At 41.2% G+C, this 18,502-nt stretch overlaps 1 protein-coding gene across 1 annotated transcript in view; it reads left to right on the forward strand.

The window, feature by feature from the left end:
- Positions 1-18,502, forward strand: part of KCNH5 (potassium voltage-gated channel subfamily H member 5) — a 150,238-nt gene that overhangs the window by 37,375 nt on the left and 94,361 nt on the right. Inside the window, exons 5-6 of the mRNA XM_066551915.1 lie at positions 1,701-1,816; positions 6,305-6,697. Of these exons, the coding sequence (XP_066408012.1) occupies positions 1,701-1,816; positions 6,305-6,697 (509 nt within the window). The remainder of the gene's footprint in view (positions 1-1,700; positions 1,817-6,304; positions 6,698-18,502) is intronic.

The following is an 18,502-nucleotide window of genomic DNA, read 5'->3' on the forward strand; positions in this document are numbered from 1 at the left end:
TACATTTGAAAAGTTAATAAAATGCTTCTATTTTTTACCTTTTCCCAGTGAATTTTTTATGTGCATTTTTGAGGTCATGTATAAATAGCCAGACACAAATGTTTGTGCAGTGCTGGTGGCGTGTCATGGTATTTTAAGCTGTTCTGATTGTGAAATGATGAACAATGGATTTACATTTATGTGAATGCGATATGTATGTGGTAAATGGCAAAGCCAAGTTTGTGCATCATTTTTTCTTGAAGTTTTGCTGTCTTTTCTCTTCCCTGCTTGATATTTCGTCTCCCTCAGGGCTTCCCTTAACATTCCAAGTCCCTGACTTGGAATTTAAAGCATTTAAAATATAAAGCATTTAAAAATAAGCCTAGCACTGGCACAGGTTGCCCAGAGCAGCTGTGGGTGCCCCATCCCTGGGAGTGTTCAGGGCCAGGTTGGATGGGGCATGGAGGAACCTGGTGTGGTGGAAGATGTCCCTGTCCATGGCAGGAAGTTGGAATGAGATGGTCTTTAAGGTCCCTTCCAACCCAAGCCATGCTGTGGTTCTGAGATGATTCTAACGTAGAAATGCTATGTTTCCTTTCTCAAATATGAATGTTTTTCCTAATTTTCACCTACTCAGTATTCAAATTAAATAGAAGTTAAACCTTCTCCTGAACCCCTTTTCTGTCTGTAACTTGTTTGATATTTTATCCATAACTCTCTGATAAAACAATGACATTATACCTGGCTAAAATGAATGTTCAGCATCTCCTTCCATGTCCTTGGGAATATATTTCCTTCCTAAAGATACTTGGATTTTCAATTTTTCTGCTTAATACTGAGGTGCTATGCTGCTGAAAATCCTGGTGTTTTCTTTGCTGTACCCATCTGCCCCATCAACTGATGCATCCACACCATCACAAACACTGGGGTGTTTTTCCAGCAGGAATGACTTGCTGACATGTCCCTGGGCTGGTGCTGCTGTCAGTAACAAAGTGCTCCTTGTCAGGTGTTGCAGGAAAATGTTCCTCAGGGGCATCTCACTGTGTGGGTCCCAGGCTACAATTAAAGCAGATGTTTATCATTAGTATAATAGCTAAATGTATTTCTTAATGCCATTTGAAATCAAGTTCTTAAACTGAATTCAAATGCTTAATGATTTTTTTTTTTTTTTTTTAGTTTGAAGCATTGCTGCTGGTACAGTCTTTTTAATTTTTTTCCAGTTTATTTTTGTCCCTGAAGTCTAGCTGGGGCAAAAACCAGTAAAGACTTAAGGATCAGACTTCTGGGGCTGCTCCAGTGGTCCTGAATCAGCAGGAGCCTTTCTGTAGCTGGGAAGGATTTTCCTTCAGCAGGATTTGCAGGCTTGGGAAGCTTCTGCCTGAACTTCAGTGGCTTAGAATTAAATTTCAGCAGCAGAGAATGTCCCCAGAAGGCTGAAAATGGGATGTCACCCCTCTAACACAATGTCTCCAGAAGGCAGAAGAAAGAATGTTTTGATTCCTTTCACATTTACCTGTGCTGCCTTGAAGGAGCAGCATTTTCCCTCTTTTACAAGCTCTTTAAGCCCGGAGCCTGAAGCTGCTCTTTCTCTGTGGCAATATAGAGAAACCATTCATGTCTGAGACTGAATATCACTGAGCAGAAAGGATCTTAACTAGCACTGGATGATGCCTGAGTAGTTCTGATGTGATTTCTGACCCGGTTCCCTTCTTTTCCTGCAGGCTGGACCAAGTTTGCCCGGCTGACGCGGGCGCTGACCAACAGCCGCAGCGTGCTGCAGCAGCTGACGCCCATGAACAAGGCTGAGGTGGTGCACAAGCACTCCCGCTTGGCCGAAGTAAGTGCCTGTCCTGGGCTGACTCTATGATGCTTTTATCCCCCATCATCTTGTCCTGTTGATGCTGAATAATAAGATTTGCACCTTTAAGACTTGTTCCAGAGAGTGAAGGGGGGAGAGGAGAAGCTGCAGTTTGTTTTCAGACACTGCACTCACTCCTCCACATTCCTGCTCCTGGACTGTGTTGTCTGTGGATGGACAGACAGTGGGACAGAGCTCTCCTTTCTCCTTTGTTTTAGTTAGTTTAGCTAGCTGAGGCAAAGAAGTTCCTTGGACTGGGGTTTTTTTCCCTTTTCTTTGGGCCTGTTCAAACCTGCTCTGGCCTGAACACCCAGCAGAGCACGGGCAGCTCCACCTGAGGCCCACTAGGCCAGGCCTGGGCTGCGGCATTTCCAGCACTGGAGGGGCTGATAAGAGACTGAGTGAGCTGAACTGCACCATGGGGAGGGACTTTCCCAGTTTGTCACCTCTTTTGGAGCAGCAATGGGTTTTATTGTTTAATATTGTTTAGGTTTTATTGTTTAATAAACAGGTTTTTTTCCACTTTTCTCCAAGGAGGTATTTTTCTCCCGGAGCAGCTGTGGAAAGGGGCCGATTGAATCTGCTTTCCTAGAGGAGCCCCTTTGGGGGGTTCTCTCCTAAATTTGCCCTGAACCAGGACAGTGGGGTGGACACCAGCCTGCTCCTTTCCTGGGGAGGTGGGGGGAAGAAAACCCACCCTGATTCCTATTGGCAAAGGATGTTAGAGGAAAATATTCCTGACTCTAATTTTTTCAGCCTTGCCTCTACTTGTCGTAAAGCAGCATCACGTGTCAAGCTCACGTGTTTAGGACAGGTCATAAAAACCCTTTTACTTAAATGACACTCTTTCTGTGCACACAGTCCTCAGCTTCCTGGGTGTTCCTTAACTTGGGGTGCACAGTGTACTTCTCTACTGTGCTGGAACATGGAACCAGGATTGATGTCCTTGAATCCCTCTCCCAGAAAAATGGGATTGTTTGAGAAACCTCTTTGGAATCATCCCAGTCTGGGTCCCCGTGGACTGTATATATACCCTGATCTTGACTTTCCTGCAAAGCCATTCCTCCAATATTTCCCTCATCACTTTTATCTTCAGAACTGATGAAATGAACTCTTTGGCAGGTTGCAAATGTCTCCTTAACAGTGCAGGTGGTGCAACAAGTGAATACCTTCAGGTTAACTTATGAAACAGAGGTACTGCCTTCATCTTCATGTCCACTGGTAATGAAAAATAAATTGGTCAAAAATACAGGGTCAAAGTATATGAGCTACTGAAAAAGACAGCCCTTTTGCCAGAGAACTTATCCTGTAGAAGTGATAGCAGCTTTAAATGTTTGATTTTTTGGTTTCATTACCTTTCTGGTTTTAGAAAACTTTGATAATAAAAATCTCAAATTATCGTAATGAAAACCCACAGTTTTCAGGTGTTGGCAGTGTGGCATTTTCCCTTGAATGATCCCATACCAATAGCTTGCATAAATGCTGGATTACTGACACCTCATGCTTTTCAAAATCATGATGTTTCAGTGTCCTGTAAATCCAGTTACAGCCATTCTTGGAAATTGTTCACTAGGAGCACTATAGCTAGAGGAAAAAAAAATGGCAAGGGAGATTTAGATCAGGCAGCAGCAAAACCTCAGGTAAGGGAGTAGGTGTGCTCAGGAATAGCTGGGATGAGGTTGTACTCAGGAGTAGTTGCTTGCAGAGTGTGCAAACTCCTCTCTTGAAAGTAGTTTATGGATGGAAAGAGCTTTGTGGGCAAAGTGCTGTGAGGAAGGCAGACTGAGGGGGGTTCACCATTGCTGTACAGGCCCCATTTTCCATATTTCTGTTTCTGAGGAGGAGCATTACTTCCATGGCTCATCCTTTGCAGAATGTGCTGCTCACCTTATCAGACTTAACAGTTACCAGTCATTTTTATTAGCTGTACACAGGAATAATTCAGACAGTCTGTGGTGAATGCAGCTGACTAACAAGATATTGTGTATTCTTTGGTGATTAAAAATCCATGCAGCATGAAAGAAATAATCATTATAGTTCAGTGGTCTCCACAGCCGCTTGCCACCCACTCACCATGTCAAACTCAGCATGAGATTATGTTAAGAATAATAATTATGCTTTTACAGTATCGTGGGAGCTCCCAAGCACTCCACCACCAGAGGCACAGGGAACTATCAAGCATATGCTAATCACATTCTGCTTGAGCCCTAAGTAGTTTATTTTTCCAGCTCTGGTGAGGACATTTCCAGCTCCTGCCCCAGTGAACAAGGCAAGGAACAAACAGGCCTGAAGAAACCAGGGAAAGAAGTCCCAGTGCTGATTTATCAGCAAAGTGTTGGGCACTAATGTGTCCAAAGAGATATCTGGAGATAACAACCAAATTACGAGGCAAAGCCAAAATGGTATGTTAAGTGCAGGTGGAAATTTTCACTTTGAAAGAAATTTTCACAACGCTGCTGTGAGAAAATGACTGTGTTGATTGCTGCTTTAATTCCAGGGAAAACCCCATGGATCCACCAACAAGTTCAGTGTGCTGCAGTGGTTGTAGGAGTGTAGAAGTGCTGACAGTGAGTCTGTCCTGGGCACTGGGAGAGGGACACCTGGAGTTTGATGGTTTATAGGTCTCACCAGGGGTTTGGCATCTGTGCTTGTCTCTGGCAAGTGCCATTGGGACCACACCACTCCACAGAGGGCTCTGGGTTACACTGGGGCTGGTGTGACATGAGGCTGTTGGCAAAGGGAGCAGCCATGGGCTCCTGGAGGTCTCTGCTGCTCTCTCACTGCTGCCTATGTGGTGGGTGCAGTGCTTTTCTGGCCATGGGATAAATCTGTGCAATTCTGCTGATCCTGTAGAAAAGAATTGGCTAATTAATGTAACAAGTTAGTTTTTCATTGTGTCAGCTCCACTGACTTTCCCTACAGATCCTGATTGCTAAATATGGGCTGAGGGAGAGTGGGACCAGGTAGGCAGGAGCAGGTTTGCATCCCTTCAGCCTGACATTGGCCCAGATTTGACATCTTGGGAAGTCATATCCCCCATCACAGAATGAGGGAGGCTGCTGTAGTTGTCCCTTGGTGTTTCCTGGAGAACAGATTTTCAGCAGAGCCAGACTTTTACTGTCTGATCTCAGCAAAAGCTTTCTCTTAAAAGCATCTAAAATACAAGACTGCAAAGAATTAATGGAGAATCCCAATTTGTGGTGCTTGAGTTCATATTCTTAGTTATTATACAGTTTATTCAGAGCCATTTACTCCTCTCCATTGACGAAAGATCCTGTGTTTCATCAACTTTATACATCTGAGGCTGCTGTTTTCAATCCTGAAAATATGGTGCATCACCCAGTATGGGGCAGGTGTAGGGCTGAAATGAGTTTTAAAGTTGTTGTAATTACTTATTTTATCCCATACAGACTTCAGATCCCCAGATGGATCCCCAAATGCATCTTTCAGTTGTCAGTGCAATAAATTGCCATGTGTGCATTCCTTTGTGCTTTTGTCTCTTGTGTTGGACTGAGATAAGAGGTAATTAGATTAGCTGGGAATGCCTTAAGTGAATTTGGCTTGGTTTTTGCAGTGTTTCCAGTTCCACTATTTTACAGCAGTGAGCATGCAGGAGATTATAGTCCTATGCAGAAAAAATGAGAAGTAATTACAGGAAATAAAGGAGAACCCACTAGTGATATTGAGCTTGTGGGAGCAACAACTTTTTGAAGAAAATATGAAGGAAGTGTGATATTGGCAGGGTTTTAGGCAGAGGTTGTGCACATGATGCCTCATTTTAGGGATCAGCCAGCAAGGCTGGGGTCACCTTTGATAGGGTGTTGCTCTAGCTCAGCGGTGATTTAAAAAAGAGGTCAGGCACAAAGAATTAGTCTTGTAACTATTACAAATCTGAATGAGTGTTCATGTTTAGATTACCTGTTAGGAAGAAACTCCTTTCTGTGAGGCTGGTGAGGCACAGGAGCAGGTTGCCAGAGAAGCTGTGGCTGCCCCATCCCTGAAAATGTTCAAGGCCAGGCTGTATAGGGCTTGGAACAACCTGATGTAGTGGAAGATTCCCTGCCCATGGCAGGAGGGTTGGAGATAGATCATCTTTTAGGTCCCTTCCTACCTTAACCATTCTATGATTCTATGTTCATAACTGCAAACCATCTGCTGGTGTGGCAGTACCCAAAACCTCTGTATGGAGCCTCTCTTCCCTTGCTGTTGGCATGGTTTCCCCTCAGTCCATCTGCAAAGACCTTCCTTTTTGCAGGAATATCCTCAGATGCCATGCTGCTCCCTTTCATTGAGTGATAGCTGCCTCTACATGTCCTAAATAAATCAGATTATTTAGAAACTGTGGGTTGCCTTGCAATGTCCAACAAGCACAGTCCCATCTCTGCTGCTCCTCACAGAAATCTGTAAGACCCCTCTCTGGATCCTATTGACTAAAAACTGTAACATTTTCCTCTCTGCCTCTTACAGGTTCTCCAGCTGGGATCTGATATTCTTCCTCAGTACAAGCAAGAAGCTCCAAAGACTCCACCACACATTATACTCCACTATTGTGCTTTTAAGACCACCTGGGACTGGGTCATCTTAATTCTAACCTTCTACACAGCAATCATGGTTCCATATAACGTGTCCTTCAAGACAAAGCAGAACAACATTGCCTGGCTGGTGCTGGACAGTGTCGTGGATGTTATTTTTCTGGTGGACATTGTTTTGAACTTTCACACCACCTTTGTTGGCCCTGGGGGAGAGGTTATATCTGATCCCAAGCTCATAAGGATGAACTACCTGAAGACGTGGTTTGTGATTGATCTTCTGTCCTGTTTACCATATGACATCATCAATGCCTTTGAGAATGTGGATGAGGTGAGTGGCTGTAGTCTGTCTCAAAAGGGTTGTTTTAATTAAGGATTCGTTTAGAAGCTTCTTCCCTGATGCCTTGTGAAGGCTGACCTAGAGACTAGACAGAGTTAAAGAATAAAGTAGGGATTTATTAAAAGGCCTCAGTGGATCCATCTTGGGCAGCACAACAGCCCAACCAGGGCTACACCCAAAATGAACCCAAAATGGTCACAAAATGGACAACTGGTCATAGGGTCTCTCACTTTTATAAGTTCTGCTCCATTTGCATATTGGAGTTAATTGTCCAATTACAGCTCCAGCCCGTGAATTCCCATCCTTCTTGTTTTTCTCTCTTCAGTCCATGTTGTTTGTGCTCTTGGGCCTGAGATTCGGATCATTTGTCCTTGGTCCCCAGCTAGAGAAGGAATTGTTTTGTCTCTCTATTCTGTGAAGAGAGCTCACCATCCCTTAATAAGAAGCTCAGAACTAAACACTAAAGTGGCACAGAATCTCAAAAATATAAAAGCTAAAACCTGAGGCATCACCCAGTGAGGCAGCTCATGTTCTGTGCAAATACAAGGGGGTGGCCTTGAGCTGCTGGGATTTACCAGCAAGACATTCCTGTGTTGGTGAAGAGGGGTCTGAGGGTTCCAGCACCATGTGTGGATTTTTATTTTAGAGATGGGGGTTTTAGAATGGCTTGAGTGTCATCCAAAACCATCTGCAATATTTGTGACAGGGAAGAGAATCTTGACACAGAGCATTATAATTGAGATACACCTAAAGTGACAAACTTTAATCAAAATGTAATAACCATAGCAAGGTATCATGAACTCCAGTGATCCTAGAGCAGCTGTCATTTGCTTTCAAACAAATGAAACATTAACTCCTTTTTAATAAAGGAGACAACAGTAAGATTCCCTTGTCATGAAGAGCTGTGTTATGGCTCTGGAGCCTCCAGCAGGTTTGTATTTGTTTGATTTCCCTCCCCTCCATCTCCATCTTTCCCTAGTGTCTGAAAAGAATTTAAGTGATTTTGAAAACAGGTATGTAAACAGTCAGCCTTTCCTCCCTGGGTCCACATTTTCTCTTTTCCCTGTCCTTCAGGGAAGATCTTGTTATTTTTTTTGTGATATGTCTTCATTTGTGACATTTAAGTCTTTCAAGCTGGTTGGTGTGTTCTGGGTGGTTGCAGTTATTAATGCTCTTTATCTTCATTTGGTTTTTAACATTTATTTTAGCTGGTGCTTCTTGCCTGGGATTTAACTTTTTGGCCCCCCAGCAGCAGGGTGTTCAAACACTGCTCACAGGTAAAGAATAAGGAAATCCATAATCTTAATTTGGGAGAGATACTCTGATTAAAAGCAATGTTTCTCATTAGATAGTGGGTGTTTCCTTCTTAAGGCAAGCAGGAGAGAGAAGAGTTCTTTTAGGTCTTGATTCTGCAAGGTTTTAGCTCTTTGTCTTGGCCCTGGGTGTTGGATAAAAGTCTTAAAGTTGATGATTGTGGCATTTCAGATAAAGTTGCAGAAAATGAGCTTAGCAATAAAGACCTTGGGTGCAGGTCCTGGTGCTCTTTGAGTTCTTGGTATGGTGGTGAGGGATGGACCCAAATCAGAGTGAACAGCCCTAAATGCCAGCTGAGTGAAAGGTGACTTCCCAAATTTCCCTTGTTTTTCCTACATCTGACCCTTGTTTCCACATAAAGCATCAAATGCTTTTTTACTAGTTGTTAAGGAGCTGGATGAGAAGGGGGAGCACCATTGGGGGGGGTTTCATTTCCTCCCTATGGGCAAATCTCTCACTCATGAAGAAGGATATGGCCAAGGAGGGTTGGGATTTTGTCTCTCTGTTGTATCTGTAGACTGCTCTATGTGATACAGGTGCTTGAAATGAACTAAGATGCCTTAAGCACTGGAGTGTTTTTTATGATGCCAAAATTAAGGAAATAAATTGGAAGATTAAAAAAAAAGGCTGATAAAAGGAAATGTGTGGTTTTTTACCAAGGGTTTTAGTCCTTCAAATGCATCCAAGGTAGGAACTGTGTCATTGCCCTCACAGACAGCTTCAGGTGAAGGCTGGAGTTCCCACCTGAGGCAATCATGACTGCAAATCAAAGTTTTTGTTGCTGACTACATGTAGAGCCTTGTTAGAAGGATTTGATGGAGAGGATTCTGACACACAAATTGAGACCTGGGGGGGATTAAGATGATTTGAGGCAGAATTAGAGCTGTTGGTTTCCAAGCCTGGAGTTACAGAGCCAGGCTGTTGGAGTCTGCTCAGGAGGATTGGGATGTGTGAGAGGGAGGGGGAAAGTAACATAATGAGAAACACCTTGTTGACATCTAAGTTATGTGATGGATGAGGAATTAAGTGCCTAAGTGGTATTGAAAGGGCAGGAAAACAAGGTAAAATAGGCTGGAGAAAAATGAACTAATGGGGAGGAAAGTGGAATCCTTAGTGGGACATTTGATTTAGGAAACTTGCTAGGATGATAGTCCCAGAAAATCAGAAAAATGCATGATATCTTCTCTAATTAGGCAGCATATCCTGCACTGAAATACGTTTTGGCTGAATCAAAACCATACAGAAAAACTTTCCTTTACATAAGTGAGACAGGGGACAGCATAGTACATACTGGGGAATCCAGGCAGTTTTCAAGCAACAAACCAGAACAGAGTGTGTGTGCTCAGAGTCTCTGAAACGTGGCTGAAATTTTTTTTTTTAGTATAAGGGTTCTCTGAAACTTCAGATTTAGTTAAAAAAAATAATAAAAATACACTAAACTTTGGATTAAAGGGGAATATCGTGTTTGGATCCAAAGATTTTGGTCCCATCAGGTTCCTGTAGGTATTAGGATGTGAAGTGTGTAGAGACTGGAAATTAGATTTTTGTCTTGAAGTTCCATGTTGCTTGTAGTGCTTCTAATTTTCTTTTCCCTGAGTAATGACCTGCATGTAACAACTCTTCCACTCCTGTATGGCCCAGTTTATAAAATTTATAAAATCACGACTCCCTGCTTTTGAAGCTGGAAAATTATGTTACCTTGAGACTTAGCCTTTTTATGTTCTGCCTGTTGGAGAGAGAAATATCCAACCTCTCTCTGGGCTACCAAACAATTGTTTGTAACCATTTTTTCCATACAAGTCAGAATTATCAAATTTATATTATGGTGAAATTGTCAGCAAATTTGCAGGATGCAAGGATGCTGATCAGGTATGGTCAAACTATGCTAAAATCTCCCTTCGGGACCAAATACATTGATTGACATACCAGGACACCAGGATGTTGGGCAGGTGTTTGGTTCTTTTCTTCACATGCATTTGAGCCTCTGGAAGTAAGTATTTTGAGTAAATATTCCTCAAACTAGATGGATAGACAAGCTTTTGGCCAAATGGAAAATTCTTCCACAAATTAAGGGTTAAACTCAGCTGAGAAAGCCTCTTATTATTTTGAAACATATGATTTTTTTTCTGGGAATTTTAACTGAGATTCATGAATTTCTGAGTCATGAAATAATACCTAGAAGCTAGATCTCCTCTGTGCCAGCAACATGGTCCTGAAATGACAAATCATGAACTGTGAAGAAAGGGACGCAAAGTCAGGGTGGGGTCCAGATGGTTTTCAGATGAGTTGTATAAAAGATCATCCTTTCTGCAGAAATTAATTTTTGCAAGCCAGTGGCTGGAAATGAAAGCAGAGAAATTCAAATGACCTAAACCAAAGTTCTGTGCCTGTTGTTTAATAATGTAAGACTACATGACCCAGTGGCCTTTAAAATTTAGTGATCTATGCAGGGCACATAAAGCACGGACTCCTTGTAATTGTAATTTTCTTTTAATTGCTATTATCGATCTATTTCAGCACTGTCAGGAACTTCTTTGTATCACTGCAATTAATAGAAACTAAAATTGCAATGCCTGTAAATTGAAAGCAAATAAAAGCTGATTAAGCTGGTGCAGCCATGTTCACACCTGCAGTGCTGTACTGCAAACATTCCCTTTGTGGGAGGTATTTGAAGGAGAGTTTTTGGGCACCAGGCTGAGTGATGCATGCAAGGTGAAGATAAATTGGTGTCTTTCAAGAGTGTGACTTTGGCTCTGAAGTACAGTCTGTGGCTAACTAGCTTTTTTAAATCTTGGTGGCTGACATGGAGAAAATAATTCCCAGAACTAAATCCTGGCTGCAACCAGTGTTAAACTACAATGCAAATTCCCAGCAAGTAATGACAGAAGAACTAACCCTGGGACCTGGCATTTCCCCCCTTGTTATGCACTCAGAAGACAATTAAATGTGGAGAATGCTGTCATTGTTGTAGTGAATGAAAACCCATAGTAGAATAATACAGTGGCATGGGTATGGTATTAAGTTATACATGTATCTACTGTAGGTATATATTTTGTAAAATTTCCACCATTTTCACTCCTTTCACTTAGTCATCTCTATCACCCATTGCACTGACTCGCAGAATTGCATCTATTTGGCTTTTATTCTAAGGTTTTATTAAAGTTCTGCCACCGTTTAATTAATCAGCTTTTAATTTTTTTTTTCTTAATTAATTAACCAGCTACTTTAATGCTGTACAAGGTCTGGGATATGTCTGCAGGTTTCCCTGTGGGAACACCTGAAAGTCTCCATGATGTGAGAGGCAACTTGTGAAAGGAAGGAGCTGAGCCAGAGCCAGGGCAGGGGGTGGTGGGTGACCTGACAGCCTCATACACCTCTCTGATGTGGGTTCTGGCATATGAACTGTAATTAGATGTCCCAGTGGTCTTCTTTTGTTTCATTTTTTAAAATATTTTATTTTAATGTGATGTATATATATCTGGGAAGCAGATGTTGGGTACAAGCCATTTAAATCAAATCTTCCGTCAGAGCTGTATAAGCTCTGAGTCAGAGTCCAGCAGAGGAAATTGTTTGTGGAGCACTTTCAAGGGAAGCTTGGAGTCCTGTGTGATCCCTTTTGCTCACAAAGGAAGGGAAGGCTTACAAAGGAGATGAGGAAATGAAATCATCTGATCAGATGCTCACTGAAGTGATGGTGATGGGAGTAGCACAAATTCCCATTTTGTCCTCTGCCCACCTTCTCTACGTGAGTGAAAATTATAATATTTCATGATGCTGTCTTTTTTCTCTTTTTTGGGCACAGTCATGCACTAACAAATAAGTAGTTCAAGATGCCACATCCCCCTTCTATCTGAAAGAAATATTTTGTAATCACCCTTCTCTTCTCTTTATAACCTCAGTTATTTACTGTTTGTCATGTGCTGCACTGTAGGGTTGTGCCATAAACAGTTCACTGGAATTTTATTTATAATGTTACAGCTTATTGACATTTGTGTTAGAGGAAAAAAAAAGGAAAGTTTCTCCATGCCCCTGGTAAAAAACCAGAAGATAAATCCCAAGCAATAAATTTAGGGGTACTTTTGGAAAATGCACTAAGAAACCTGCTTGCTTTCATTTTGCTGTAAGGACTGAAATCTTTGCTCACTGAAGTCGCTACTCCCATTACTTCCAGTGGTGCAGGGTCATGTATTAACTGGGCTCTGCTTGTATCTGGACCTGGGATCTAGGTAGCTGCTGCAGAAGGAAAGCCCTTTACTCCTGTGTGTATCTACATAATTGAATACAACTCTAAATTCTGCTTTTAAAGTCGTGATAAATCAGAAATGTTGCTGTTTTTTGTTTTGTTTTTTGTCATTTGCTTGTTTTGACATGTAGCTCCATAGCTCTGCAGCTTTATTGTATTAATTGTTTACCAAGAAATAAAGATTTCTGATACAAGTTAGAAGATTTATTTTAACATTAACTCCAGGAAAGCAGAATTAAGGAGCTAACCAGGGATTTTGGAGCTAAGCTCTATTTAAGTAGCTAAGCTCGAAAATTTCTTTTGGGAATGATTTTCTGGTTGCATTTCAAAGAGCCTTTACCTCCTCCAAGATACTCCTCCTGCTCTGCACAGAATAGAAGTTTTTGGTTGTGTGCCTGCAGGCTCACCTGCTGATGTTGGCAGGGCTCACCATTTCAGTCATTCCCAAAATCTGTAAGCACTTTGTTTCCTCTTACATCGTGGAACAACTGTTTGGTGGAGATTGCCCAAGGTTTACAAAAATCCTGCCTCTTTCACCACTTCAATGCTTTAATTACAGAATTCACAGAATCAGCCATGTGATTTATTTCAGAGATTTTTTGTTTTTGTTTTTTTACTTCTGGTGAGAGAAAGGTAAGGAAAATTTTGCCCACGCATCTTTAAGGAAAGTTTTTGGAAAGTGTTTCAAAATGTGCTAAGCATGGGATTCACCTGATGAAACATGGGGCCAGGCATTGTCCACAAGGAGGTACAGGCACATTTGGGGCATGGCTCCTCCTGTTCTAAGATTCAACTCCAGTGTAGGTCTGAGGAGTCATTCTGCCCTAAAACTTCCATTTCTCACCCTTGAATGTAGTGACACTGCTGTGATAGCTCAGATGCAAATTCCTCTGTGGTCTAGTTTAGGCTGGGGTGAAATATATCCCCCCTTGAGACTGTATTTGCTTCACTTTGATTTTTCAAAGGATAAAAGCTAAAGCAGAAAAAAAATATAAAACTCATGGGGTCCTTTTGAGTCTCTGAGTCATCAGCTTTGGTGAGCAGGTTCATTGTATCACCCATCCTATAAACTGGTCAAAAATCCACCTTTCCTCATGATGTCTTAATAAATCTCTCTTAATTTGCAGTCTGTACATTCCTCCCTGTGCTAACCTCCTTGGTTAAATATTTCTTTTCCCTCCCTCATGTTTGTCTCCTTGATGTACTTAGAAAGAAGTGTCATCCCTCCCCTGCATAAACACCCCTATTTTCCTTTCCTTAGTTGAGGCAAACTGATCTTGTCTAGACAACTCATTTATGAAATTTTATGAGCATTTTTGTGGCTGTTCCAGCTGCCTCTCTCTGCAGGAAGTGAAATTCAAATACATCTCTTTAGGGCAGAGCTTTACAGGTTACTCCAGGTGGAGAATTCATCTTCACTTTGCAACTGGGGTTTGGCTTTTCCTGTTGATGGTGGAAACATTCAGCAGATCTGTCCTGGAGCTGGATTAGCCTCTTCTGTGAGTGCAGCTCACTGATTGCTCTGAGTTATGTGGGCTGGGTATGTGGGATTAACCCATATATTCAAATATTTCTTTTTCTCAGTAATCTACAGTTAAAGACCCTTGTAGTTGTAGACATTTTTGATAATTTGTGCTGTAATGGATGCCTTGGGACTCTATATTGCCAAGCTTTATCATATTTTCCTTTATTCCCACAAGGTTATTCTCTGTTCCTGACAGTGTGTTCCAAAGGTGCCATTAGCAGGTTCTGTGACCATATACTATTTATGTTTATGTCACTAAGAAGCCAGAAAAATCACTAGGAGTCACCACTTGTAACCCCTGCTAGACTTCCCTTTTAGTATTTCCATTTTTCCACTCGGTCCACAAGTTCTTCAGTCACCCTGATATCACAGTGGTGGTCCCTGTTTTCCCTGTGTTTCATAATAATTTCACTTCTTATGTTACTGAAATACTACATTTCTTATATTTAGAAAATGGTTTGTGTTATCAGAGAAAGCTATCAGGAAACCTTGGATAGATCCCAGCTAGCCTGAGCTCAGCTAACGTACTGCTCCACTGATTGCATTTTGATTTATCTCAAAGTTTCTAATTACTCTTTCCCTTAACATTTGTTCAGGTAATGTATTTGTTTATTTCCTTCTTGATGCATTAGATTTTATGGGAAATAGCAACATCATTTTTGGAAACTAATGCTCTGGATTCATTTAATTTTTAGCCCAAGCCTATTTTTACTTCATTGCAGCTTGATCACTTTAGGGATTTTGTTTTGTTTTTGTCGTTTTCTTTTGTTGTTGTTGTTTTTTTTTTTTGTGTCTGCATGGTTTTTTTGTTTGTTTGTTTGTTTGTTTTTCAATTTTGAATTTGAAGGATCTTTGGGTATTTGTTTTAGTGTTCTTTGGAATGAAAAGTAGTTCAACCTGGCATTTGGCACTTCTTACTTTAATTCCTCTCAAAAGTGTAGTTTTCTGTTCATCAGTTTTTATTTCATATATATTGTCAGTTCTGTTTGTTTTCTTCCTCTGGGTGATTATTTACTCATTTATAACTGATGCTCAGCTTTACAAGTTTTTCCATTTCTTTGAGTTACAACCTTTTGTACCTTTTGATGTAAGGGCATTCCAGGTGCCTGACTCTTCTACCTCTCATAGTCCACCTGTCTTCACTTTTTCCTATCTCTAGTTCAATATTTATCATTTACCAGCTCTTGCCCTTTGGAGAGCAAGAACCCCAGTCCAGTTTACTTTGTGATTGTTCACTTTTTTATGAACTGATTCAATTCCTTCCTCAAGCCAATGGGGACTTGTGCAAAGCCCTGCCAGAACCGTAGGTAGTGTAGCATCACATTATGTGGAGTAATTGGCTGTTAAATGAAGAAATGAGCATGCTGCTGCATCTGCAGAGCCTCTCAGCCTCCTGTTATTAATAGCATTTATTCCCCAAGCTCCCCTGGAGCAGGATCAGTCTCACCTTGGGAGGCAGTGCTCTGTATTTTCTGTTTCTCTGGTGCACAGCACAGATTGGGTTGTGTGCAGATCCATCTCTCTGGGTTTCTGGGGGTGGGTTTGATTTCTCCTCACAGCAGCAGTGCCAGCAATAGCCCTCAGCTCCCGTGTGCTCAGTGGCAGGGGAGGGAGGTGATTCATCCCCTCCCCATCTGGCAGAGGTGGATGGGGTGAATCACTCCCCTGACATGCCCCACTCCTCCTCTCTGGGAGGAAGGATGGGCTGCTCACAGGGACAGGGTGCTTGGCCACCAGCTTGCAGCGTTCTGTGGGATCCAGAGGGTGCTTGGAGCTCAGTCCATGCTGTGGCCACACAAAACCCATTTTGCTCTTGCACACAAGTGAGCCCTGGCTGCAAAATCCCCTGAGGATTTGATCACTTTGATGGAAGTTTTGCTGTAGTTGCTTGTGTCCAGCATAAAGATACTAGCTTAAATTCAGTTTAACATTTGTATATGGTGCAATCACCCTTTCACTGCTTTTGCAACACATCCTACCAACATTTCATAGCTCTGGTTCTTGGCCACCCCATAAATTCTTCAAAGCCATAGTGTGCTGAACATTAAAATTGAGTGAAAAGTTGTTTTTTTCCTCTGACCTTTTCTGAGACAGTGCTTTCTATTAAATGATGCAGTACTGATCCCCATTTTCAAAGCTCAGAGTATTTCAGTTTTAGAACACATTTAAAATGCATACTTAGTTTCTTTTTGTTGTTGTCATTGCGTGTGTACCCACAGCTAACAACAAATAAATAAATAATCATGGAGTGAAATCTAATTGAAAAAGTGCCTAGAGTTAAAAACACATTGTTCCCTAGCAGAAAGAAAAAGATATGCATGATTTACCATTCCAGTATACTGGGATTTAATTTTGAGGTTTAAGCAGAATTTTGTAAATTTAGATGGTTGAAACTAATGGCTGTTTTTGTTTTTTATTTTACTTTAAAAAATAATTTATGCAATAATTTCCAACTTCAGAAAAGATTAATTAGATTAGCAAGTAACCAGCTATTCTTTTTCAGATTTTACAAACATGCAACTCTGCTATTCTGCTGCTGCTTCAGTGTAGAACAGACTCCACTCTTTTCCCTGGTTTAGGAGGTTTTAGGTAGAGTCATTTTGGACTCAGATGATTTCCTGCCCCTGTTAACCTTCCTTTTCCTTTGGTGACAGTGTTCCCTTCATCCTCTTGCATGTTTGGCTCTTGACCCCTGTATAACACAACTTTATCAGCTTCATCCTTCCTGCTGCCTGGCTTGTCAGGGATTCATTAAGTGCAAGAGAACTTTGCTCCCTGTTCTTGCTGGAGGTGCAAAGATCTGTTCCCACGCCATTCATGGCAATTTTGGGAAACATCTGTCTCACTGCTGTGTCTGGAAAAGTTCAGCTGGATGCAGACACACAGCTTAGACACTTCTTTCATTCTGGAGAACAACAGTTTGACAGTGTGGTTACATCTAGGGTCTGAAATGGCAAGAGTCAGGTAGTTTGAAAGGAAGGATTGGTCCCTCTGCATGTCAGACTGAGTGCTGTTATCAGTTGTGGCTCCACTATTAATTTCCCTTCTTAGTGTATCAAGAGGATTTGAGAACACAGACTTTGCAAGGTGCTTGTGTCAAGCAACCTGGGCTTTGTTTAATCATGAATGTCTGAGTTAATTCCAAAGTTAAACATCCATCCCTCAAAAATATCTTTGTGGATAAATTTGACAGAGTCTACATCTTTTGTAGAGCTTCAGCTGTCTCCTGAATTGAAATGGTGGCACAAAAATGGCTGGTTCAGAGTCACTGCTCTTGTCCTCTCCTGATCCAGTGGCTTTAGAAGTCCCTGGGAAGGACTCCTGTGATTCACATTTGGAATAGTTAAGTGGATGATGTGTGTCAGATGGGAATTTGGTTCCAAACTTGACACCCAAAGCGCAGTTTTGGAGTAGGTGGTTTTTCAGTGGAAAGATTTTTGCAGCTGAGATGATTGATGATGAGCAGGCTGAGTGTCCTCATCTGATTAGGAGGTGATAAAATACATTATCCAAAACCCCAAGGGGCTGGATTGGATGGTTGATAACATAAGGAGATATTCTCAATTAGAGAACACAGCCCAGCAGCTGTTACAGACAGTTGGCCCAGTTGAAATGGCAATGGAGTCACAAATGCTCCTCTCAGAAGGCTGGATCTCCAGGATCCAACATGTGCTTTATTCACAGGATAAATAAATCCAAACTGGATTACATGCCCCATTCACAATTTCTAATCACCTCTCTGTTCCTTGAATGCTGAAGTTACTTCTGTCAGAGGAGATGCTCATCCTGGAGCAGGAGGGTTTCCAAAGTATTCATTATGAAGCATAAATACAGTTAAAAGAAAAATGAAATTAAAGGCATCCTGCAATCAATTGAGTTTAGAAAACTGAATTTCTTAATTGCCCAAACGTAATTCAAGGCAGTTAAGTCTATCACATAACTTCTGTCAAAGATGTTGCTGAGTCTGAGGCAGAGATTTGCATATTAACAATTGTGTATTAATTGTTGGTGATTTTGTAAGTATGAAGGTACCAGCTTGACCCAACGGTAGTTAGTGCATATGTGATTTATATATATATATATATATATATGTATATACACACACACATATATACTCTATACCTGATATATCACATATTCATTTAGCATTTGTTTAGTTGCTGTTTCCTACAAAGTGCTTTATGGAAGAAGCTTTTGAAGCTGCCAATATTGTCTTCCTATTTTGGAAGATTAGACATAAAATGTCAATGTTCAATATGTCTTGTTTTTTTGGCCTTAATTAAGGGGTCAAACTGAAGAGGTTTTAAGATTTACAGTGAAAGTTTTAACAATTAATTTGTTAAATTAAATGAATTGCTACTTGGAAATAATACATTTCAATGTCAGCTAAAATGAAGTATTTCTCTTTGTTTTATACATAAGAGATGTGATTGTTACCTGTGCTTAGGGAAAAAGAAAAAGACAGCACAAACTTTCTCCCAGACTTTGAAATAAATGCTGTATTTTTGTATTATTTGTATAACTGCTAAATTGTCCATGTAACTTAGAGAAGATGAAGTGTGGGTGGGGGATGGAGGTGAGGTCACTCTGTAAACTCTTATGTTCAAGGGTTGTTTGGGCAGTAAAAAGTGCAGTGTAAGCTGTGCCACTGGGACAAACTTAAACTACTGGGTGTAAAAATGGGCCCCCCAAGTTTGAATCCCAGGTTTTTAGC

Source organism: Molothrus aeneus, chromosome 6, assembly GCF_037042795.1.
Source record: "Molothrus aeneus isolate 106 chromosome 6, BPBGC_Maene_1.0, whole genome shotgun sequence".
Taxonomy (NCBI): domain Eukaryota; kingdom Metazoa; phylum Chordata; class Aves; order Passeriformes; family Icteridae; genus Molothrus; species Molothrus aeneus.